General features: G+C 36.8%; 1 protein-coding gene across 1 annotated transcript in view; it reads right to left on the reverse strand.

Moving 5' to 3' along the window:
* The window catches only part of HS2ST1 (heparan sulfate 2-O-sulfotransferase 1), a 77,391-nt gene that overhangs the window by 16,159 nt on the left and 34,928 nt on the right, over positions 1 to 26,304 (reverse strand). Inside the window, exon 2 of the mRNA XM_058842776.1 lies at positions 1,137 to 1,375. Within this exon, the coding sequence (XP_058698759.1) occupies positions 1,137 to 1,375 (239 nt within the window). The remainder of the gene's footprint in view (positions 1 to 1,136; positions 1,376 to 26,304) is intronic.

Here is a 26,304-nt window from a genome sequence, read left to right on the forward strand (position 1 = left end):
AGTCTACCAGACTTGATAACCACAGTAATCATGTATGACAGTATCACCTTCATACGTAGGAAGCAATTTTACAGGAGGAAATACTCCACAGTAACACAACCCCACTATCACAAAACAGATTCCAGTATCGCCCAAGTCCATTATTTCCTCTGCACAGAGATCCCTACCTCAACCTTTCTCCCACATACAGAACTGGAAGTGGAGGGCCTTCAGCATCTGCTTCCCCCTGCCCCAGTCCAGCTGTGCTGAGCTGCTTTGGCCTGCAGACATGCACTTAGAGGAGCTGGAATGCTCAATGCTGACATGCTGCAATGCAGAGCAGCTCCTGCCTCTGCTGCATATCAACTTAAGTGATCAGCATACAACCAGCAGTACAGAGTTCGGAAACATTTGTTTTACAGGCAGGGATGAGGACAGTGATGTTTCAGATCTCTAACCTGGATTCTCTGCAAGAGCACTCATGACAGATAAGGAAATATTAATGAAAATAAACCAATAAACATGCTTCCTCAGCCCAGCCTAACAAAAACACAGCACTGAACCTTCATCATCTTCTTAAAATACTCTTTTTAAATACAGTAGCCATGATAATTTCTAGTCTGGTACTACAGTGATTTTAGTGAGAACTTTTAATGGATGCAAAGTGACTTGTCCTTCACAGTGCAAACTATTTACAAGCACTTTTCTGTATGTTTTTTATCACCTGTGAGACCTGACCAGCCCCAGTACCAAAGACAGAAGTCTAGACCTGACAGCATGGCACAGTGCCTGCACTACTCAGAGAGCAAATTGCGTAAGACTGCATTCACTGCAGATGGAGATGACAGGCAAGCTGTATTACACAGCAAAACGAGCTATAACAACAAAGGTCATTTCTACCCCAGACATGCCCCTTATTAGCTTTGTTTTTGTCCAATAAACAGACACACACCACCTGCAGTAGCCAAGCAAAAACCTAAACCTATTAAGAAGTAATATTAATTCTCTATGAAGATAATATGAAAACATTAGATTTCATTTATATTGGAAAATGTGACAAAAAAGCCAAATACATCAGATCACCCAAGTTTACAATAGCAAAATTTTTCTGTGCTCTTCCCTCATTTCATAATGACATCCCAAATTCAACAGCTTACCTGATCTTGCAGAGACATAACAGGATTATTTTTGGTTGTATTGATATGTAGAACATGGTATTTGTTCTTCGCACAGAGATCATAGGCAATATTTGTGAAGGATGTGCTGGCAGTCTTGGGTACTCTGTTATAAATAATTACCACATCATCTTCTTCATCCAGTGTCACGTCTTGTCGGGGACCATCTACTGTATGACGTTGCTCTATTTCTCTGACTTCATGTCTTGCAATAGCCCTTTCTGTTAAGGAAGAAAAATATAAAATTTCAATGTAACTGTGAACAATTCTAAAGTTCAAACCTTAGAACACAATCTGGTGAAAAGCAGTAACTCCTCAGCAATAAAGGAAACACTTGCTGTACTATGCGTTTCTGACATATCTGAACAAAACTTCATCAATAAAAATGAATGGAAGACAGTCCAACACAGAACACAAAGCCCAGAAAACAATGTGCTTAGGGAACACAGACCATACTCTGACTCACACTGATGTCACTGTCTTTAGAGTAAATGTCTCTATAGTTAAGTCTCTAATGCACTATGAAAATGGTGACATCCCTGAAATAGCCCACGTAACTTCCACAATATTCCTAGTTAAAAATTATAATAGAAGAAACAATTTTAAAAATATGAATCTTCTGGAAATAGTAGAAATACTAACACCAGAGACCACAGTCAACTGACTGGGCAGAAGCACTGCCATTCCAATGAAACCACTGGGTTTTTATTTCAATTGATACAAGCCCCAAGAGCAAAGCATTACAATAAATGGCTTTGCAAAAATTCAATTACTTTTATTAATTTTAAGTTTGACAAGAACAGAAGCAAGAGGTGCCTACAAAACAGGTAACATTAAGGTGAGTGATCTCTGAGTACTGAAATACATCAAATACATCAAAAAGAAAGAAACATGGGAAGGCAAGCTCTGAACAACACATTTTAGCTGAGTGAGTACTTTGCAAATAACCCATCTTTCCTTTTATACAAAGGGCAAAACTCAGAGTAATTGAACATTGCTTCAAGTGCTAAAAGCTTATTTGGAAAATAAAACTCACAGTATTACAGCTTTTTTTTTTTTATGTTGCAGAATATCAAATACCTTGTGCTGATTGAGGCTCAGGTTTTTTTCTGTTCCTGATAAGTATGTACATTAATACAATTTGTAATACAGATATCAAAGCACTTATTCATTTATGGTGATACTGCTTTTAATAATGTATTCAAATAAATCTGCATTTGTCAACAGTGTAAGCTGAAGTTGGTATCACAAGAGTAACCTGTATTTCTCTGTATTATGTTCTTTTATAGGGTATAGCTCTTTATGTACGACACGCTTGTAACAGCATCAGCAGCTCTTGACCTTTACTTCCCTTGATTCTTTAGACCAGTTCCTTCTATTCTCTTTCACCAAATCTCTTTAATTATAACACAGAATCACTTTTAAAGCAGAATCATCAAACTGTGAATAGCCTACCCTTTAATTCCACGTAAATTGTCTTAAACCACAAACTTCCATCTGTCTGAAATGCTTCAAAGCTTAAACTCACTCACTCTCTCATATGCTCATATCTCACACCCCATAACTAAGTTACATCAGTATGAAAATGTTTGTAGGAAATGCTTATTGAGTATATCTCAATTTTCCACATGACATCTGTTGCTCCCCACTACATCAGTCACAGTTTTTGCTCCTTCCTTTCTCATTTGCTACCTCTCCCATCAATGCTGGCAAACGTCCTATTTTGGAAAGAGATGAGGCAACAGACTCAGGTTTCATCTCTCTGAACATGGCTACAAAAAAATGGGACTGGCAACTCTCCCCTTTCTGCCAGTAATAGATTAGAGGAAGCATTTGGTAGGGAACATAGTTAACCATGTGGCTGCACAAGGCTACATAGATACTGAATACCACCTAGAGAGGCTGAAATTAAACAAATTTAATTGGTATTTTCTACACCAGAGTAGTAGATCTAAGCTAGATTTGAATCATAGCTGCACAGAACCGCAGGGCTGATGAGGCTGGCTGGCACAGAGCTTCCTCTTATACATGGAAGGGGGAAACATTTGTGAGAGAGAGACATGATTTGCAAGAGGATTGATGAGAAGTATTCCTCTAATGAGGTATTTTAAACCTTGATGATTCAAGAATTAGTGTGATAAGGGCACTTTAAAGACCATGCAGAAGATATAAAAGCTGCATGATTGGATGCAATTAGCAGAAAGGCTCTTGCATCCAGCCACCTTCAGCTTCTTCCCACGGCAAGGGGGAAAGCAAGAACTCAGGTATGGAGCAGAACCTTCACAAGCCTGAAGTATACAGACAGTCCTATTATGGGAAAAAAAAAAAAAGGAGGCTTTAAATTTCAAACTAAAACAACAACTAATCTTTAAGATGAAGCACTAAAATCACCTTCTTGAAATAACTGCAGTAGCTGAAAAACAAAAGCTGAAATGAAGTGAAGGATGTAAACTGCTAAAGTGCAAGGGAAGTTAAGTGAGAAGCAGAGGAAGCACCTGGAAGTGTCTAACCTGGTCAGTCATCCTAAAGGCCTATTTCATTCTAGTCTATGAGTAATAGTTATGAAAATCGCTAGTTTTGTAAAAGTACACATTTTTTTCCAAGTCACAAATAGATCGGCAGTTTATCCTGTGAAATCAGGAAGGTCTTCTGATACTTACTGAAAAGTCAATTTAATTCTTAAAATGATGCATTATGAATTTTATTTATTTATAAGGTTAATTTATTATTTGGAGAGAGAGAAAGGTACAGTAATGGTAACATGCTGAGACTAGTCTTTGGGATGGGATACATATATAATCAGAAGTTAGAGAATTTAAGGAGTTAATGGGCATTTTCATCCTTTGCTCTTCTATAAAATTTAAATAATCTTGGAAGTAGAAGCCCTATAATGGCTGAAAAATGAATGATACTCATATGTTTTTAGAAATATGGTAGAAAATGCAATGTATGCTTTAAAGATATTTTACATGTGGCAGACAGGGAGCAGTATTTACTAAATATATTGTGTTTACTACAAATCTCCTTATATGACAGCCCTGCAAACATACCTTTGATTACAAGAACCTGTCTACATAAGGTTGGACTTGTTTCACTGAAAATCATTTCAAAAAACATTAAAAATCAGAATGGGTGATTTCTTTCCTCTCAGAGATCCAGTGGACAAAATGTCCTACAGTCGCATAGGTTTCTCTGCACTCTATTTAATCTTCTTGTTGTAGGAAAAACTTATTAAGAAGCAAATGCTTAGACAGGGTTAAGATCATACCCTCTAAATTCTACATAACTACACCCATTTAAAAAGATATGCAGCATTTAAATAAGTGATACCTTTGAATATAAGACAGGTTTTCATAAAACTGTAATACAGGATAATTTTAAGGCATATGATATTCTGTCTCACATTTTTTATTATTATTTGTTTAATTTCACTGTAATACACAATATTATTGCTATACCCTTGGGCTAAACTTTGTTCAACATCTGCAGTGTCCTGCAAGCAAACTTTCATCAACTGCAAGGACACTTTGCACATAGGCAGTACCAATAACAGTTGCTGAACTGATTATTTACCAGCAGATGAATTACTTGCAGAAAGTCCTTAGTTGGCTGAAGTAGCTGCTTTGCAAACAGTATAACAAGTTTGTTTTCTCACCTATTTGTCTACAGCCTAAATTCTTCTAAATCCTCTTTCTATAACTCAGCCTTTTAGCATAACTTACATTTCTTGAGCCACCCTATTGTAGCAATAAACCACAAAATATCATGGCTAACAACAAATTGGTTTGCCAGTCCCATGCTACCCGAAAATAACATATAAAGGGCAAGTAAGTCTTCTCCTCCAGCAGAAACACTAATAGCAACATCTCATCCTTGCGCCTTCATTTCAAGGTCACTGCCCTTTCAAGTCAGAGCAGCTTCTCAACAAGCTCAAAAGTTACTAACAAGAAACACTTGGAGAGAAATGGACAGGCCAAGGATCTCAACTAATAAAATCACCTGAGCAAATGCAGTGAACCCCATACATCTAGAAATATTTGAAAACCCAGATAAACCATATTTACATAATTACAGAAACAAATCACCCAAATGAACAATATTTAAATAATTACAGAAACAAATGACTGGGATCATAAGTAACAGTCTACATTCCTTGCACATTCAAACACATAAATGTCTTAGGTAAAACAAGCTTATTAGCATTTACTTCAAATCCAAGTGTTAACTGCATATAAAATCTTCCCAAAGAAAACAGTGTGTCATGGGTTTTAACAACTTAAAGATTAACAAAACCAAACATTTCAAATTCCTCACATTTTTCACAGAAGCATAAGAACCCCCTGGGATTTCTGAACAAAGAAATCTATCAAAATCAGAAATCCTTCTTTACCCTCTAACTTAGTACTTACCACTCTTGATGAAAGACACATTTAGAGCCTTGCTGGCTGTCAAAATCAAGTTCAACTAACTGGAAAAATAATTCAGAGCATAGTGCTCTACTCTCCCAAACTATGTTCTTTGTCCTCTACATCTATTTTCCTTCTGTACATATCTACAGATATTATTTAGGCTCTCTCTTCAATGTGTCTTATGTGCCTGCCAGGCTTCACTGTGAAAGCTCCCACTCAGATGAAGAAAGACTCAGTCTTAAAATAAATTTTAGCTCAGCAGCCTTCAAGTGTTGCCCTACAGAAGAAAAAGACATGGATTCAAACTTCAGCCACACTGGCTTGATGTGAAGGAACTGGGCAGCTAGCCTTGATAGCACCACCCCTGAGCAAACTGTTGCTGCATATCTGCACTACTGGATGCCACGTTAAACCAATAAGCAGGTTTCTTTGAGTTGGGAACAACACCAAAGCCAGGTGACTTGGTGTCTCAGCTTTCTTTCCACTGTGCTCCCAGGCCAATTAGGCAAGCAGCTGGTAGCCTGAGGCACTGAGCAGCTCTCAAGCTGCTTCCCTGCCCAAAAGCTGCGTTAAATATGATTGGTCTAAATACTGAACCCGAGCAGGACTGCAAACCTACTCACTATGGACTCCATTCTACACTGATGAAGAATGAAACAGCTTAACAGCTTAAAACCAAATCATAATTCTGTAGCAAAGCTCATGTTCTGAATCATTTTCAACACCCACCATATACACACAGCCTTCATCTGTCACTGAAACGTGGCCTCTCTGGGAGCTGTTTAGCAGCACACAACTCACAAACCAGAGTGCAGCTGTATGTAGGTACTTCAGGGATGGAGAGAAGAAGAAGAATCAATGGTGCTATGACAATTTATGGTCATGGAGGACTTGTGTCACTTTACCCAATTAAATATAAAGGAAAATTTTAGATTGAAGTAATAAAAACTGCCTTAAATTTGTGCAAGGTATCAGTATTAACATACCAACTTTTTCAAAGACCTTTATAACTAACAACTATATTCTGCTATAGTTTTAAGTCCTACTAAGAGCAGAACCACCATGGGTTCTCTAGAAACCTAATGAATTAAAGACCAACATGTATTTGTGGGCAATAATAACAGAGATTTCTAAGAAGCAAAAATGCAGTTTTCTTTAATTTTTTTGAGTCACACAGCAAGAACACTGGTATGCAAGCAGCAGCAGCCCACTGCCCTTAGACAGAGGGTAGACAGTCCTGTGGCATTCCCAGCCCCTCACACACACACTACCACCCATCAATTCACAGCTTCAGAAATTTTGGTTAATAACGATACCATTCAGGGAATGACACTTGTGGAAAGCACTGCTACTGCCTTTTGCAGTAGTCATAACTTATTCCAGTTAAGAGAATAACTCAGACCTTTTACTTTCTTCTTTTCTTAGATATTTATTTGCGTGGTTCAGAACAAATTTCCTAATTAAAAACATCTTAACCCTTAAGGTTTTTTCGTTATTTACATTTTAGACAAAAAAGACTGTTGGTCTCATTTGCAAGTCTAGCTGTCCTAATCAACCCATGAAATACCTGCTAAAACCTTTAACATTTACCTTTACAAAGTCTTCAAATTCAGGACAGCCTTAGCACATATGTGCCCTGAACCCTGTTCTGACTATAGCAAGCGAAGATCACGTGCAAAGCACAAACCAGGATGGAAATAGAGTACAAAGCTTAAAATAATACCAGAGAAGTAATTTAAAGCTTTTCCGGTCTGGTCAAAAACCCCACGTTTTCTTCCCCTTCTAAGAATTAAGTTGCCTTATCAGCAAGAAATTATATTGACTAATTTTAGAAATTTTATCCCAGCTTGTTTCTTTTCCAGTAATGTAAGAAAAGAAATAGGTATTTTGTAATAAACCCCAGTAGTTTAGTGACCAAGTAGAAAGCACGAATATAGCCAAAACATTTTCTTTCACAGTGGTTAATGCACTTTCAGAACAGAAGGAAAAGACTGTTCTGCACTTCAGAACTGCCCAGACAGAAGAGAATGGTTTTCAAACTCCACTTTAAACTCCAACAAATGCTCACTGGAACTAGTTAAAAGAAAAAATAAGAAATCCCAACACAGACGACCAAGTAGGCACTGAGATGGGTAACTGAAATCTAATGCAGCAGCTGCCTGAAAATTAGAAGGAGCAATTCCAAAAAGCCTACTACAGTTGCATTGGCATTTGCTATCTGCCACTTTATTTCAAGACAGCATTTTTGCCAGGACTTTATTTTGAACATGTAAGTAGAAGCATACTGGTTAGTGAGTAATACTGTTAAGGCTTTGATTTTACTCTTTACAATGAAATCACTATCCCACATCTACATCCAACCTGGTTTGAACATCAGAGCCTGCATTTCTCATTTTTCTGCTAATTTTGTTATGGAAGAGAGATTAGGGTCTGACCAAATACTTGCTTGCTTTCTTTTTCTTTTTTTTTTTTCTTAAAACTATAGTTAACATACAGCCTTATATATTTTTCTTCCAGCATTTCATTGACCAAAATATCTTAATTAAAGACTATGGATTTAAGACCAAGAATACCATGCATGTATCATTAAGTCAACCTGTCTCTTAGTAATATGTAGGACAGGTAAGGGTCTACATCTCAAATTGTCCCAGGAATGGCAAAACTAGACAAACTCCCATAGGAAGTTAGATATCAGATGAATTGCATATTTAAATCAAATTTTAGGTACCCCAAGAAGCATGGTTCCCAGAAATAATATGGCTTATATTAAATATTTGGTAAAATAGCATCCAATAGAACAGAAAAAAATAGAAGACATAATTTCACCTAATAAGAAACTTTCAATTTGTAAATGCTTTAAAACAAAAGGTGCATACTTAAGACACATCTTCAGCTATAACTACAGCATCACTGCTATGACTCCTGAATATTGCACATAATGCTAACTATAAAGTTAGGTAAAAATCTACAAAAGCAACATGTTTAGGCACCATGATGTAGTACTATATTTAAAATAAGCACATGTCAAGCAGCTCCATGAGCTTTCCAACTTCAGACTTATCTGTTTTGCTTGACCCAAGTGTTGACTTCAAGTTGATGAATTAGCACGAAAGTAAACACAACAGTCACCATTCATCTTTATTTTCTCCCAGTCACTTGCAATTTCTTGTTTTGTTAGGACAAGTAAACAGCTGTAAAGAGAAGGATGTATCACACAAGGAAAAGATTTGTGGCATTTCAGAACACCGGAACTGTCAGTAAACTGTTACGAAGCACTGTGACTATGATAAGAGCAAAGAAAAATAAGTTGCAAATCAGGGATTTGTTCTCTAAATAATAAACCTCAGCCGAGTATAAAACAGCAGGGTTTGCTCTTATTTAGAGTGCCTTAATATCTTAAAGCAGGTCTGCACTGTTAGCAAGATAAGTTAATGGAACTGTTTTTTACACACATACAGTTGTCACAAGCATTCCACTATACAAATATGCATGTCACTCCTTCAAGAACAGTCTGATTCAAATAGTGAAAAAAAGCAAGATCAATATAGAGTGTCTGATTCTATTTAGTAAGGCAGCCTGGAGACTGGTGCTTATTTATATATATTTGTTACCTATATTACTATGTGAGCTTTCTGCAGCCATACAATCATTTACTTTTTTAAAAGGGTATTGACTAGAAAAAAAGCAAAAAGAATCACTAAACTGTCTGTTAAAATCATTGAAAGACCTAAATGTAAGGACAATGCTGTATTCCAGTAAGTCGTCATCAGTTTAATAAAACTAATTGCTAAGATATACTGTTATTTGCAACATATTGCACTTATACCCCTGCTTGTCTTCACACTTCTTGGCTAAACTAACCTAATCTGGAAAACAAGCTATTGCCATCTGGTCTAACAGCCAAAAAAAGGAAGACAGCAAACAGCACTGCCTTCTGATCAGAACGGCAGCTGACGTGGTTAAGGTAGAAATGCTAAATATTTTGCTAGGAATCTTAGGAAGTTGGAGTACCAAGACTAACCCTACAAGAACTCTGTGTAGCACCAACAGATAAAGTGTGATATTTGCTTAATTGACACTGGCTATGTATAGATTAAGCATTTACAGTGATAAACATGATTTCTACCCTTAATGTTGTTATAGGAGTTTGTGTAAAACAGAAGTTTTGAAAGAAGTTTTAGAAAACCAGAAATGAGCCTGCGTGCTTCATGAGCATGAGGCTGTTAAGTCATTACAGAATTAATTTTAATTACATTTTTAAAATGCTGATTAGATAAGCTCTTGGTTATATTTTTTGTTTTCTTTATGGCAACCATTTATCTTGCTCTTAGCTTAATTTAAGAACTTCAATTTAATTCAATACCGTGTCTGCTTTATACATAAATCAGAAGTAAATTTTATTTTTCTCTCAAAATGTGAATTGTTAATCAAGATATTTGCTATTTCATGTAGCTAAAATATCAACACAGATAAAAAATACTGCTTTATCTTTTTTTTCCAATCTAAGGTTTGCAGCCTAAAGACCTCCTCTGCAATGGAGATCAAAAAGATAAGCATGAATAAAGATAAGCTCTAACAACATATAGACCACTTAAAAATTACATTTCAGGAACATCAAAGCTATTTTAAGTAAATGAAAGTACAAAAGCCCCCCTATTTTTAATTAAATGCTAGAATTACAGCAGACACTAAATTAAAACTTTTTAATTATCTCTGGAAAACTCTTCTTGCTGTGTCCTTCCCCCCTTCATACCTAAGTCCAAGCTATTATCAGGCAGAACTAGGAACAAAAATACAGGCAGCATCAACCTGGTTTGAACCTTTACAAATAAAATAATCACCTGCTTTAAGGGGAGCCCTTCCCCTTTGACTTTCAGAGGATTCAAAGGAGCAGAGGCCCAGTGGACTCCAGGAGTCCATAGACAGAACATCACAAAGAAGTCCTCTCAACACATACCCTGCCTGGCCTGGCCCTACTCTGGAAGTTCAGCTAGACTTTCATGAGAGAAGCCCACATGAAATCCTCAGTACGAGTTTGAAACCATGCATTATAGAACATTTGTGACACAACTAGCAGCTAATGCAATCCTTCTTCTCCATTATAAGAAACAGTCATAATCATATTTCAAATATTTGCATATCAACATCACTACTATAACATCTCTTTGCAGAAGACATTGATTAGCAAAATCAAGATTATACAAGCCAGAGTTTGACCTCATTTCATGTCAGTGTCATATGGAGCTCCTTGTGCCTGGTAAAAACAGAAACAGTCCAGGCTAGTGATGTACAGTAAGGTGGTTTTGTACAAAAAAGTTCCCTCTGGTAGCAGAGCCAGCTGGCTCATTGAAAGCCTCTTGGTGTTAATCCTGATTTAGATTGGATTAAGCTTTTTAATTAAAAATAATTATTTTCCTACATGCATGAGAAATATTCCAGTCTTCTCCCAAATCTTTTTATGAACAAGGATTATTTGATGAGAATTTGTCCAGAACAAAAGGGCAAACAATTCCCTCAATTGTATCTCAGGCAGCTGATACAAAAAGCTGCAAACAGCCCCCTTGCTCAGTACTTTGGTCCTACAGCCGTAAGGGATGCAATACATTTGTATTCATCAATCTCTGCCAATGCTTCCTGACCACAATGCAGCATAATTATTCATTATCAGAAGACATACCATCACTGAACTAACTACAAGTCAGAATTATAGAGTGTTGTGCTGGGTAAGGCAATGCCACTGAAATTAAAGGCAAAAAGAATTCACGCCAGTAAGTTCAGAGAAAAAGAAGAATCAAGATTCTCTTTTAAGATTTGAAATTCATTATAATACTCATTTTAAGCCAAGAAGGATGATTTAGCCTTACATACTGTTTTGTTAGCAGTCAGAATTGCACATTATGCAAAGAGTTGACTGGTCTTGAGAAAAAAAACCAAACCACCCCAAACCAAACACTAGGAACACTCACATACTTGGTCAGATTATCTTTTGCAGACATTAAGACTTTCAGTTGTCAGATTTTATTTTATACAAGCAAAGTAATCTGCTTCCAACAATAGTCAATAGGCTAAAATCTAGCATTAACCCATTTCTAATAAGGCTGAAACCTGCAGAGCTCTCTAAGGCAATAATCCTTTTGGTGCCATTGAGAGCGGAAATGTTTTGAACTCAGTACCATGGCACTGATGGTATTTTAACTTGATTTTAAAGAAATATTACATGGTCAGCACAGCTATGAATATCAATGTTAAAACTCTATTTTGAAGAAAAGGTTTGTGGAAACTTCACAGCCTGAATTCCCAAAGATGCTGTGACACTGTGCCCTCATCAGGGGTGCAGGTATTGGTCTGAACTCAGCTTTCCCCAGAGAAGCTGTACAGCCATAACACTTCCTTTCTATGCCAGTATGAAAACTACTGAATTAATCTAAAGCACTTTCTCCCTGTTCTTCACATCTCCATTCATGAACCTGAATTCTCCTGAGGTGCTTTGGTTTGAGCCTCCAGTGACCATCAATGGTTTCTGTATACACAATTTAAATTTCTCACGCTGCTGCATTAAGTCTACATCCTCAAATTCCATAAGCTTCAATTACTATTTTTGCATATATGAATAGTAAGGTTCAGAAGCTCATTTTTATGTTAACAAGCTGCAGCCATGTAAGGATATATATTTGTTGATAATTCAAATAAAGCATGTATGAAAAAACACACAAGTCTTCCCTTCTGCTATATGAAATGGAAGTTACTACTTCAGAATTTTAAATCAGAAAGATATTTTAATCAAAGCCATTACTAGGGGGAGGGGCTACAAAAGCACTACTATGAACTTCTTGGGAAGATATAGTGATTGATACAGTTTTTTATAAGAAATGCATTATTTATCTAGGATACTTCAAAGGAAAAAATACCACTGGTGAATTCTGATGACACATCACCTTCCAGATACATATTAAATAGTGAAGTTGCTCTTTAGACAGAGTGAGTAGAGGGAAACTTGAAAAATTTCTTTGTCATGATACAGACTCTCTGGCAACACTGTTACATAATGAATAAAATAACATAAAATAAAGTTTAAACTCATGATACTCAGCAAATTTAATTGTCACCCATGTGACAACAGTGCTCAGAAGACAGCATATTATGTTAGGAACAATTAATACTGAAGTTTGGGCAGAAAAGATAGAGGGAAAGTCAGGAGACAACAGTCCTCTATAGTATGACGTGGTGCAAAGGAAGCTCCATGATGAGTAAACACTGAAAATGTGCATACTCTCATCCTTCAGCTCCTCAGTTACTGTTCTATAGCTACTTCATCATTTCTTCTTTTCCAATTCACAGTTTATCCTTAAAAAGGCAGAAGCACTATGGCTGAATGTAAGTAGTAAACACCCTCTCTTGCTCATATTAAAATAATTTCTGAAGTCTTATTACTTCTACAGTCCTTGATTAAAGTAACTTCTCTTAGTTTCCAAACAGCCACCTCAAAATATTTTCACACCTCTTCTGACACCTAGTTCATACCAACTTATCTTCTCAGGAAGGCAAGGATATCTTGGGCTGACATCAATATGCAGGATTAAAACTGACTCAGGGTAAAAATTCTCACTACATTTCATACATCACACTATCAATGACAAAATGGGTAATTTTACACCAAAGGGAAATTATGTATCTTAATTGTGGTCGATCAGGACCTCACATCTCTGTACACTACTAGCCTATGACCAACTGAGAATTCTCAAACAAGATGCACGGCTGTACCACAGTACATCTGCATAGCTGTGTTTCAGCAAAACTATGTCAAATTTAAAGAGTTTATTCTGTCCAAGTGTCCCCCTCTCTGTGCTCCCAAAGGTGAACATATTATCCCAATGGTGATTTGGTTAAAGTACCAGCCACTTATTCCAGAGGCTATGGAAAAGTCAATGTCACAAGACTGCAACTACAACAGGTGGTAGAAATTTCACTTGACTTTACATGTGGCACTTAAAAAGTATCAGGAACTTCAGTAATTTTGTCTGCCCCATTTTAACCAGTTCTTCAGCTGAGGTACAATTTCTGTAATATATTGACTTCTAAAAACTGTATTAAAAATTGTACAGAGTAAGTTTTATTTCAAAATACAACATTTCCTGTTTAACAAAAGTGCAATGAGCTGCCACGGCTCTGCTCTGCTTTTGTGCCTTCCAGCTGCTCAGAGGGGGAAAAGGAGCTGGTTTAGGTATTGTGAGGTTTTGTTTTTAAATCATGCCTCTCAACACCTCAGAAGCAAAGGAGTTTCGTGCTGTTCCTCTCTGAGGAGGAAAAGGAGCCTGTGCATCAGTGCACGGCAGAGGTGAGCGCAGCGCTGCGGCTGCAGGGCGGTCATTGACACGAGCTGAACGGCGCTGTCTGGCCCGGCTGAGCTGTGGGAGTCAGACTGGCTGTCTCTGCACATCTGTTGTGGATATCAGCATTTGAGAACAATCCCTGCTTTCAGCCCAGATACGAGCTCATCCAATATATTCATCAAAAAAGCAGCTGAATCCAATGGCTTTCATTTTCCAAAATGATAGAGACACGCTCCCTCATGACTACAAACGTGACTAGTTCCTACTTCTGAACTTGAGATGGAATACTCCCAGCTCTTCTGTGAAGGGTCACCCTGTGCAAAGAACACAGCCACAGGAGGCAAACCATAGGAAATCAGCTTACTCATTGAGAACAGTTCTGAATTGATAACAACTGAGCTGCAAAAACCCATAGAAATTCACATTCATGACACTAAAACAACTGCAACTGCCTTGGTGAAAGGAAATTCACCATGGATATGAAACACATTTTTTTCAGGAAGTGAGAGCTCTTGATAATAATTATTTAGGCTATTACAAAGCTAAACCTCATGAGGCTGAGAACAGTTCTGCCTCTCAGAGGCACTTTCAGCCCAATTTGGAAGTCACTGACAGCATCCTGGCTCATTTAACACACAATACAGCCGTCCTTAAATTAGTCCTAAACTGATAAATATTAAAATGATTTGTCATGTTAATTTTATTATTCAGATTATCATTGCATGTGAAAGCAGGAAACTCTCAAGGAGTACAGGTATTTTAAGGTAACTTGATTGCAAAGTTTATAAAGAAAAGCAACAGTAATTTACCATTTATCACAGAATAGTTTGGGTTAGAAGGGGCCTTTAAAGGTCATCTAGTCCAACTCCCCTGCAGTGATTTACAGTCAGTTGTACAGAAATCAAGACTGATGTGATGAAGAGCATGAATAACATAGGTAAAGTTTTTTTATTTGCTGTCTTGTTTTCTCACCATACAGGAACACGTGTTTCTCATTACCAAGTCCCTTTCCCCAGCTGGGAAAGGTGAAAATTTTCACTGTAAAACATACACTGACATACATCTTTTCAAAAGCTAGAGTTTTAACAGTTTTATCAATTAGTCTAAACCACCTGAGTTCTCAGAATTAAAATTATATCTGTTACAATAAATGCTCCTTAATCTAGTCTTCAACTAGCTGAGAAATACACTGCAGAGATCACAGAATTTTGCAACTAAGAAACATTTCATCAATTTTCCTGTTTCTGTTGCCTAAGGATGTATTTCTGAGCCTAAGGATGTACTTTATTTTCTTATTTTACCATAGTAGTACAACTATGCAAACCTTTCTTTTAAAAAATACTGCTACTAGAAAGATGAGGCACTATTTTTTCTAATTAGTGGGAATTTTTGCATCAAGGAAGCTGTCTTTCAAATGAGTTCTGTGTCTTCACAATTATATAAAGTACCCATTTAAGAAAATAATTAGTATGTATAACAATCACTTGAAAGCCTATCTCCTGCTATAGGACATTTCCATTGGGCAGCAATCTGGACTGCATTATAAGACACTATTATACATGAACAGATGGAAATCATAAACTGATATTTGGCTACAGACTTCCTGTCAGAAACTTATATAAAAAGAAAAGAAGGAAATATGCTTAACATTTTCCATTAGCCAACATCAAATCACTGAAAAAAAACAGAGGCATCCATGTAATGCCTATAAAACAGCAACCTATTTTAATCCATATCTCTTCATGTCCCTTGCATATCAGATAATCTTATTATGCCTATGTTTTTATCCTGAGGCAGACAATATAGGATCAAAACCAATAAACTGTGCACAAAAGAACACACACATTTCAGTTACAGTTAAAAATTAAGACTTCTCAGATTTGAATCCTTAATTTTGGCTGAAAATCAGTAGAAGGCACTGAAGCACTACAGAGCTTCACAAGTTTGTCAGAACTGATTATTGTATCACAGGCCAAAAATGTATTAAACTTTCCCATTATAAGTTGTAATGAACTGTCTTGGCTAGAAGAGCAAACACATTGTTTATATCATTCAGATATGAAAGAAACTCAAGTTGCAAAGATTAAGGTATATAACACCAAAATTAGTATGAAAATAAACTGCTCCCTTTGTTTAAGGGCAAAGTAATATCAGCTTTGCAATCAATACAGCTATTTTGAAATACAGTATTGTCTTGGATTACACTTAATCAGAACCTTCTGCTTCACTGCCAGGACTTAAAAAGAAAAGTAAATATTAATGCTATTAAAACACAATACAGAGATCGTTCAGTTGCTGAACATGCCATCCAAGAGGAATGGGGAGTATGGGGGGTAAGGTACAGAAGTCATCTGGGTTATGGGAGCTGTATTTCACAACTCATAAAACTGGTAACTTCAGCTACCTGAAAACGAAAAAATCTCCAAAATATTATTTCATAAAACTTCAGAACACATTAAGTACCACATGAATGTTTCCGTTTGTATGTAAGTCAATAGTAGTGCAAATTTTTAGTCTGCACGTAAGACTGAATTTGCTATTTTCTTTATGGATTTACCAATGAAAGCTTGTAATGCTATTCTACACATTCAGCTTTTTTAATTTAATTTTTCTTTCTCCACAAATATAATACAAGCAATGGAACATACAGACTTTCTTCTGTTTCAATGATCTTAAAGACAAATCAACCTTCAAGAACATTGAGGACCTCCAAATATATTTGAATATTGGAGTGCCTTACTATTAATTACTCCAGGCTAACAACCTGGGGGTTCAGGCACAACCAAGACAACATACTTAATTCCCCATTTCATGTGGTGAATTCATGAGGTCAAACTGCATTAAACATGGGGAGGAAGGAAAAGAATTAGAAAGAAAAACTAATGTATAAATTGGCTATCAATTAGAGTATGTTGTGTTATTCTACACTCCACTAAGGAGCCGACACTGAATCCAGAATTTCTTATTTACACGTAAGTTCACATACTGTTGCATAGAAGTTCAAAAAGCCTGTGTTATTATTTACTGAGATCTGGGAATAGTCTACACAAAATAAACCTGGCAGCTCACAGCTATCTCAAAGTTACCCTTGGGAAGGGCATCAGAATTCTGCAATATTTTTCTGGACATGGATAATAAGCCTAGTCATTCATAATTAACAATGTTCTCCTTTTATTTTACATTATGCAGCTGAATAAGAACTTGTCTGTTAACCCAAACTGGAGAGAAAGAGTCTGAAGGTTTACTGAAAGCCACCATTAAAACACAACCACAGTTCTAGCAAGTGAAGTTAAAATAAAAATAGCCATTAAAAAAAAAAAAAAAAAAAAAAAAGGTGGGAAACCATCTTAGGGAGAAGAAAAATATACCCCTGTACACTACAATGAAAGAATGCCAGGCACTCTTAAGGATTAACCAGATGCACTGGAGGTAAATAAGTAGTGCTACTTCCAGCCAAAAACCAAAAAAAATCCAGCAGTTTCAAAAACTTTTAAAAGTTTTTTTTAGGTAGCTTTTAATGGACTTGAATGGGAACACTCTGAGGCCAGAAAGCAATGAGCAGCCTGAGGATCCCATCTTCCAACCATTAGGCTTATGCAATCCACTGCCTCAGCCTTTTTTCTACGGCTGCTTTATCAAAGAATAAATACAAATATTTGTTTATAAGGCTGCAGGAATTTGAGGGGGAATGGACATGTGGCTTTCTTTATCAGAAGAATGACAGTCTTCGTGGATCTTTTTATATGTAAGGCAGTTGAGATAACATTAGGTCTTGTCCTAATGGATTTTGTTTTAGTATCTTCCAGCTCAGAAGTAATATAACGTGACATACAAAAGGCTTGTGAACAGGCTGAGAACACTGGGGACATCACTTCAGCTCCCCTTAAACTCCCTCCAAGCACAAACTTCTGCTCTATAGAACAAACCTATTATTATAAAATTACTCAAGGTATTTCTTCATTCATTTATTAGAGACTGAATAGGAACCAAGAATACAGAGCTGCTGGTCTACTTAGAGGAAGTTTACTAGCATGTAGCAATATATCCAAGTGAGGAACCAGAAGATCTTTCAATACACTTGGTATTTGTGCTGGCAGACACAAATAACAGTAATCAAGTTTTTTGATTGTAGACCTGTAAACTAAAAGGGAAGAATATATCATCCAATTCCTTTCTTCCCAAAGCTCTGCCACTGGGAACAAAGCACTTACTTCTTGTAGGGGAAAAAGCACCTAGTACTTAATAGAAGTACACCCAGAAACAAATCCCAAACTAAAAAACCCCACCCAAGGTAACTCCCTGCCACCAACACCAAAAACTGCTGATCAGTAAGTAATTATGCCAAGTACGTCATAGTGAAGTTCACAGCTGTGAGTTTTCAGCTATGACGGCCCTATTTGTGTTCTGTTCACAGCTATCAGTGTCTTCTCAAACACACCTTGTCAACTCTTACTGGTGTCATTTTAAGCACCAAGCCTGCAGCTGTTTTTTCCAAAGTGAAATCTCCCCAGTACTTCCTAAACCCTCTGAAGCTTCTACTCCTCTGTCTTAAAGACACCCAAATGTTAAGATGCCCACATACAAGTTGCTGTTGCCTAGTTTCCATTAACAACTAAAAATAAAGTAACAGAATAAAGCTAAACACTTAGGGATAAAATCACTATTATTCTGATCTAAGAAAATCCACGTTTATCAATCAATGCAGAAGCAGTCCAGATTAAGACAATGGCAGTTGAAAGACAGCTCCCCCAGGTCAATACACCTAGAGAAAATAAACAAAAACTATGTTTTTATATCAGTTAAGAGTTTTATTCTACTTTACATTCCACAAATTCTATCCCTTAGCCAAAATTTGCCATGTCAACTTTAATTTGGTAAAGTTTATTCTGCTTTAAAACCCAGCAGGAAAATTAAACCCCTTCAAGCTGTCCCATATCCCCTGCCTCCTTCTGATAGTGGAGGAAACATTGCAAAGGTTAAAAAATGAAATCACAATTTACTGAAAAATCGCAATAACCACAACAATATTAATAAAAGTGCACAAAAGAGTGTTTTAGCCCCAAAAGGAGATTCACCACAGAACAACCAAAAACACTTCCTGAAGACAGCCTCCGGTGCGGTTTCCCAAAGGCAAAACGGTGACTGCGCTGGGCCTGCGGTTCATGGGAAAACAAAGGCTTATCTTCCCCAGGCTCAAAACGGGGAAAACAGGGACAAGGCAGAACCTGCTGGGACCTGACAGGGCTCTGAGACAAATCAGCCGACGCTTCTCCTGGGCCTGACTTTGTGGGAGCGGGACTGGAACACTGAGTGCTCCGCTCGGCTCCAGCAGCCGCAGCTTGGGCCTCACACGGCTCCGCTGGGCTCCGTGCCGCTCTCTCCCTTTTCTCTCTTGGGGAGCCGCATCTTGGGCTCCCCGGCGCTGTCTTTCAGCACCAAACCACAAAACCTGCAGCTCGCAGGAACAGAAGGAGCCAGCAGCTGTGGAGAGGGGCTTGGTCCGCCAGGCTGACCCAATGCCTGCACAGCCCGAGCCCGAGCCCGAGCCCGAGCTTTCTGCTTCCAGCTGCCTCCTGCTGACACCGCAGCCGCGCCATGACCTGCGAGGTATTCAATAGCGCTAGAAACTCCAGCCCTCTTCTCTATAATCGTAATGTGAATAATTTCTCTATTTTCAATAATTTTTCATTTTTTCATTATTTTCAACAGTTATTTTCAATAATTTCAATTATTGAATCGAATAAAAAAATGAATAAAAATTCAATTATTTTCAAAGATTTCTCTATAATCAATAATGTGAAACAATAATGTTTCACAAGATATTTACCTCGAGTAATTCATATATACTTCCTGAAAAAAATCCCACTTCCACCCTGAAGAAGCTGTGAACACCAGACAAACAGAAATCACTTGGAAGTATTTATTCTTAAGTTCTCTTATATATGTCAAGGTCCAGATAATCTCTATGCTGTGGCAAATGAAGTTATTTGGGTTTGTTTCAGTTGTGTTTGTTTTCTGCTCCATGCTGTATTTTTAGAGATTTATCTCTCAATCCAAGTTAGTCATATGCATTCTTATACCTATATTTTGCTACAGAAAAAGAAGAAAAAGAGAAGGAAAATTTATTTTACAGAACAAAACATTGATATTACAATATGCAGATGACTAATATACAGATTAGGTGCTTGAAACAGCTTCTACTTCAATCATCATTTCTCTATTTAACTATTCAGTAAAATGAAACCAACCCTTGACTGACAAAAAATACAAAAATGTCAAATTAAAATATTTTTTCAAGTTCCAGACATATAATATTCTGCCGCTCGTACTGGTGGTCTATAATTATGCAACACGGATATAGCATACTTATGTAAATTAAACTTATGCTAAGGGATCAATTTCTCCATCCTTGAAGTGCAGAGACCCAGCAGAATATCTTCTAGCACAAAATGAGAACTTCCTTTGAGTGGAAAAAATTCTCAGTAAAAAAAATTAAATATGTATATTTGAAAGACTGTTCAAGACACTAGAATTCTTATTCCAAAGTGAAAATAATCACTCTTCTGCCTATCACTAGGACAGCCTATTGTCAGTATCTATTTTGGAAGCAACTATTATATATCAGCTTGAATAATATATAGTATCATTATATCAATATATAAATATCTATCTATCTATATATATATCTATATATAAAATAAATATATCCCAGCACTGAATGAATGCAAAGGTTCACAATAGTGAACTGTTAATTTATGTCCTTTCACAAAGAATCTGGACAATTAAAACATTGCTGTTCCTTCTCAAAACAAAGCACACCATCATATTGTCATTATATAACTTCAGCTAGTATGAATACTTTGTACACCAGGCAAACTCTTTGTAAAATCAAACCCGGTAATCATCTTTATGAAGCTGGTCAATAAACTTGTGCTTTACTACCAGAGTGTCTGCTTCCTTCACAGTATTTATAGTAGAGGTGATAACAGATGTCTCCTGCTTTTGTTTAGCTTTCCTAAAATTCCAAATGCCAGTGCAGTCAACTCCTTTGGCCTCTCAATTACTGTGCAGAAGAGCTCAAGCAGACACAGCAGAGCCTGAGAAGTACCATCCCTTAACAGGAATGAGGAACGGGCCATGTGTCTGCTCCTCCCCAGCCCTACCTTCCATCTTAGCCTCTTGTCACAAACCCATTTCCATCAGTGGCTTAAGCCAGTATGGTAAAACATGAACAGGTGACAAGAGTTTTCAATGAAGACACAGCAAAGAGCTGAAGGAAACACAGGACTGATGCACATTTTCAATGGCCATATCAAAATACAACAAAATTCATCTCCCAGGGACAAAGATTGATTCTCAGTTTGATCCTCTTGAAATATTTGCTTCATCTGGAAAGCAGTGCTAGAGACTCTGGGAGAAAGCCATTTTGTCTAAATCCTCTGATGCTATGGAAATGTCAGTCATTTCAACTAAGAAAAGGTTGGGATGGTAAAAGTCAGACCACTATTTGTTTTGCATAGCAATTGAAAGAAAAATTCATATTTTCTCAGTAAATTCATGGGTTTTAATCAAACAATTCACAGGAATAAAGTCACTATATATAGATTAATATTACAAAGAGAAAGCAAGTTATCATTGTGTTGCTATTACTGGTCTCAGTTACTTATTTTTTCCCTGCTGTGGTCCTACAGCTGTACACACAGACATCCTATTTATCCAAAGGAAAATGAATTGTGCGAGGTCAGTGCAGAATAAAGGGTGCAGTCCAATGGTCAGTGTTCTAACACTGATAATGGATGGCTTACCTCAGTGAGCAGCTGACAGACAACTGGTTTCTACTGTATGAACCGAGTTCAGGGACAGAATTACTTCATACAGTCTGCATATGATTTTTATAACAATAGGACACTTGACAGAGTTAAGAGTACTGCATTAACTAAGCCCTGATTCTAAGATCACAAGAATGGCACTGAAACTTCCAAGCAGGCCCAGCAATACTGTTATGGGCATGGATAGTGCTAAGGGATGAAAGACACTGTCATAGAAGCAGGAAAGTGATCCTTTGGGGTTTTGTTTTTACTCTTATTTCTTTTTTCTATAGCCTCATCTTTCTCAGTTTTCCATTCTACTGCCTGTGCTCTGCCACATCGTCGTTTGGCCAGAACATTCCATGGAAGCCAATACAAATTTCTCTCACCAGAAAAATCTCCTGACTCCAGAAAGGTGAATGCTAACTTTTGGCTTGTCAATTAATAAAACAATTAAATACATGACACTCTTGGAATATGAAGAGAAAAAATTCAATCAAAACACAAAAAACTAACCCACCATAAAAAACCCCACCAAAATTACACAGCCAATACAAGATGACTGGCATTTTCTTCTTAATTAAGAGTGTCACAAATTATTTTCTTATGCCTCCTCTCATAATTTCTTATACAAAATACCATTACAAAGAACAGAGGTAGCACACAAATGAGGTCTGGCATCACTTTGTCTAAAAATATCTATTTTTACCTCTCTATATATTTCTCTGTTTCTCTCAGCTTTAAGCTGATTAGGTTTCTACTTTTAACAATGAAGAGAGGAAATAAAGCAAATATAACAAGAACAAAACCACACCAAAACCAACCAACCAAACAAAAAACAAACAAACAAAACCCCCCCCACCACCACAAAAAAAGTTTAAAAAACCAAAAAGCCCAAAAAAACCCAAAAACATCCCAACCCCCCCCCCCAAAACTAACAAACAAAAAAACCTCTGAACCCAAAACAAAACACAAAAAATAACCAAACAAACTAACAAAAAAAAAACCAAAACAAAATCCAAACCTGCTTCCTTTAGTATGCAAGTCAAAAAATTTTCAAAGATCTTTATAAGCACCTGTTACTTTTTGATTCCAAAGAAAAAGTGGTACCAAACCAGCAGAAGAGAATTATGACTCCATGAACAGCTAAAAATGGAAAGTGATCCTCTAAATTAAAAAGGTTGAGAAAGATTAGGGAAAGTTCAGATAAGATTTCTGTCTAGAGAGCTAGCAATAGGAATGAGTTATAAAATATCAATCTATAAAACATCATAAAAGAACATCTAATATAGAACTTGTAGTAGGGATAGTTAACATCAGTTTTCACCACGACAGCAGCTTGTACTTTAAACTAGTTGTTAAATTTGTGTTACAGACATGCACATAGTAAAAGTTAAATTTAAGTCCTGCCCTTTTCCAAATGTTAAGAAAAAGTACTTGATTAACATTATGTAAATGTATTCCTATTTTGATCATGACCAAGCAGAAAGTGTTCATTAAGATGCAAACACAATATGCTGAGAAACTGTCAGTCCACCTCTTTTGCAAATTATTCATTGGGAGTCAGGCACTACATTAACACAAATTTCTATGACAATAAATACACATAGATCTGAAGTTTAATGCGGGATAAAATGATGGGAACACTCATGTTTTGAGTGTTTTTAAATGTGTGACTTTAATACACTGCTACATAAAGTTTCATGACTAGTGATGGTCTGATTTATATTTCATGAAACAGCATATTTGATACAACTTTTTGGCTGTTCCCCACTAACACTATTAGCTTAGTCAAGTTTGTAAGACATTCTGATAAAAACTCCTGTATATTTACATTTTTACACAATAAACAGTAAAACTGCTAATGCTAGAGTTTAGTCCAGTGTTTACTCTGCACTGGAAAACAGAAATCAAAATTAGTGAATATGCTTATAAAGATTAAACAGACAAATGTGCTTTTCCATAGCTTTAAATGAACATTAAAAAGAAGAGAAAGCCAGTATTCAGAATACCAGAACAGGTATTTCAAAGTAACAGAAAAATAAGTACATGTTCTTGTTTGAAGTTTGTTCTTGTAAAAATCTTCATAGATGTGATCCAAGAAGCCATTTACCACACCAAAGGAATCTACACAAACACTTTTTAAAGCAGCTCCACAAGCATGGCACTAAGTTTTCATGTTTGGCCAATATAAAGCAGTGGTTCCTTCCCTGCTCCTTCCTCCAGCCACCCTCCCAGATTCCACAACTGCAGGAATAATCAGAGGGAATGTACTTGGTTAGAACTTTACTCTCTGCAAAACAAATCTTAGTTTCTGATAGCTCACAGGGCTTGATTAGGCCTTTCACCATCTCTGTAGCCTTCCTTTGGCCTCTTCCTAAAAACATCTTTCTTACATTGTGGCACCCAACTGTGTTGCCAAAAACATCTTTCCAACTCTTACAGTGATTCTTTTTTACCCTTTTGGAGTACCACAAAGGGCTGGAAGGTTGCAACAGATGTTTTAAACTCCTTAGAATCTGGTCTTGTTCTTTCTCTTTCACTGCTGTGAATTACACCACACTTTAATTACCAAGCTGAGAAATTAGTGCAACTATTTACTAAATTAATATTATTCTCAGAGCCTGAATTCCTAGCAAGGAGAGTACTGTTGAACAGAGACTTTTTCATAGAACTAGTAAGACAGAGTAACATTGCTGATACCAAGTGTCATTGCATTTACCTACAGCTTCTGGATTCTAAGCTGGCGCACTCCAAAAAGAAGTATTTTCTGTATGAAAGATTTTTAAAAGTAAAGAAAAATAAATATTTCTGAGAAGTACCTAACTAGTATACACTTGTCCTTAATGTAATCATTGCAACCTAGATTTTTTTAGTTCATGGTAGTGCTTTCTACTATCTTTGAAGTTTCTGGAATTACCATAATGACCACATCTACCACGAGACCTGCATGCCTCCAGAATTTATGGATTTAAACCCACAAAACTCCTTTGAGACTGGAAAATGAATCTTTCCATTTTATAAACAAAGAGGCATAGTACAAAGAAGCCATTTGCCTGTGCATGCACACATGCAGCCCCCAGCCAGAATTTAAAGCCAGACGGCATAAATCCTGGGCTCAGATTCAATCGTAGTATCAGTATCACAGCTCTCTGTAGCCCAGACTGACACAAGAGCAGATGATATTTCAAGAAGGGTGTCCTGAAATCTTATTCAAGTTTGTATCTTCAAAGAAAGACTTCAGCTGCACACCAGAACACATTTTATTTTCTTCTTCACCAGAATGTTTTGTCAAATAGCTAGATAGGATTTATTTTGCTGCAGCATCACCTTATGCCCTAGTCTGCTACTAATGCAGTCCTCTAATATGCATTAAATTACCTGTTTGGGCACTTGACACTGAGGTAGCTGTATTGAAAGTACGTTCTGTGTTAGGTTTGAATCTTGCATACTGCAGAGGGTCAAGATAGCAATGAATTATCTACTCAGTGTAGATAACTCAATTACATTACTGCATTAAGTACAATACCTTATAAAATTCTGTTTAGTCACCAGTGTCCTTTGAGGATTACAATAGACACGAAACCATCAGGAAAACAAAAATCAGCTGTTAAAAGTTTACCTTTCCCAACTCAGTTCTCCAGCGTGTATCAAATTACCCAAATTATACACTTGGGGGTAAAGAACCAGGTAAGCAAGTATCCAGTCCCTGCAGTATCAGGTCTGACAAGAAATGACACTTTCAAACTAATTAGAGTTTAAGAGAATTGTGTTTAGTTAAACTTAATTGTACTAATTTGGCCCCTTGAGAAAAAAAGGATAGCTGGCTTTCAGAGTACATCAGCATGGGACCATGCTGCCAGTCCCTGTATAAAGACACACAAAAATTGTTGCATATCTGTTCATGAAGAGTACGCCACCAAGCACAAATTTTATGCAACAAAATCTTAAATTATAATTATCAGACTTACCTACCACCTTGTGGTTTGCCCTAAGAGTAAGGCCCAAGATATCAGTAATACCATTCTACACTGCCATTAGACATTATCCATTTACCTCAATTATGTGAGAATTCATCGTCATATTTTAATTCCACCAACATGGTTTCCATGTGGAAAAATGGAGTAGCAGGCTACATGAAATACACAGCTGTGACTATACACATAACAGATTCATGTACTTTGATGTATTTTTCTGAGTGCCCAGTGAGACTTTGCAAGCTCTGCAAGGTCTGGCACCATGTGCTGTTTGTTGCTCTTCATCAGTTGTGATTTAATAGAGCAGGTGAAAGAAGCTCTGGCAAATCCATTCAAGATACACGTTTCCCCTCCCCTCCAATACAAGTACTAATCATATAATGACTTTTGTAGGTATTTTTAATTAGAAAGTATAAGACTGTTAGAGATGAACATTCTCTTTAAGAGTAAATTTATTTAGCTTTTTAAAAGAAGCAGCTTTATTTCCCAAAAAAAGTCCTTTCTTTCAGGTGAAAGTCATGCCAAAATTGCAAAGGAAAATGTCAGCAGTAGCCTCAAAAGCAGATGCAGTGCTACATAAGAACCTGGCTATATTCCTCAGCCTGTTTTGTGAACAGCAACTAGCT

The sequence above is a fragment of the Poecile atricapillus genome, chromosome 7 (genome assembly GCF_030490865.1).
Source record: "Poecile atricapillus isolate bPoeAtr1 chromosome 7, bPoeAtr1.hap1, whole genome shotgun sequence".
Lineage (NCBI taxonomy): Eukaryota > Metazoa > Chordata > Aves > Passeriformes > Paridae > Poecile > Poecile atricapillus.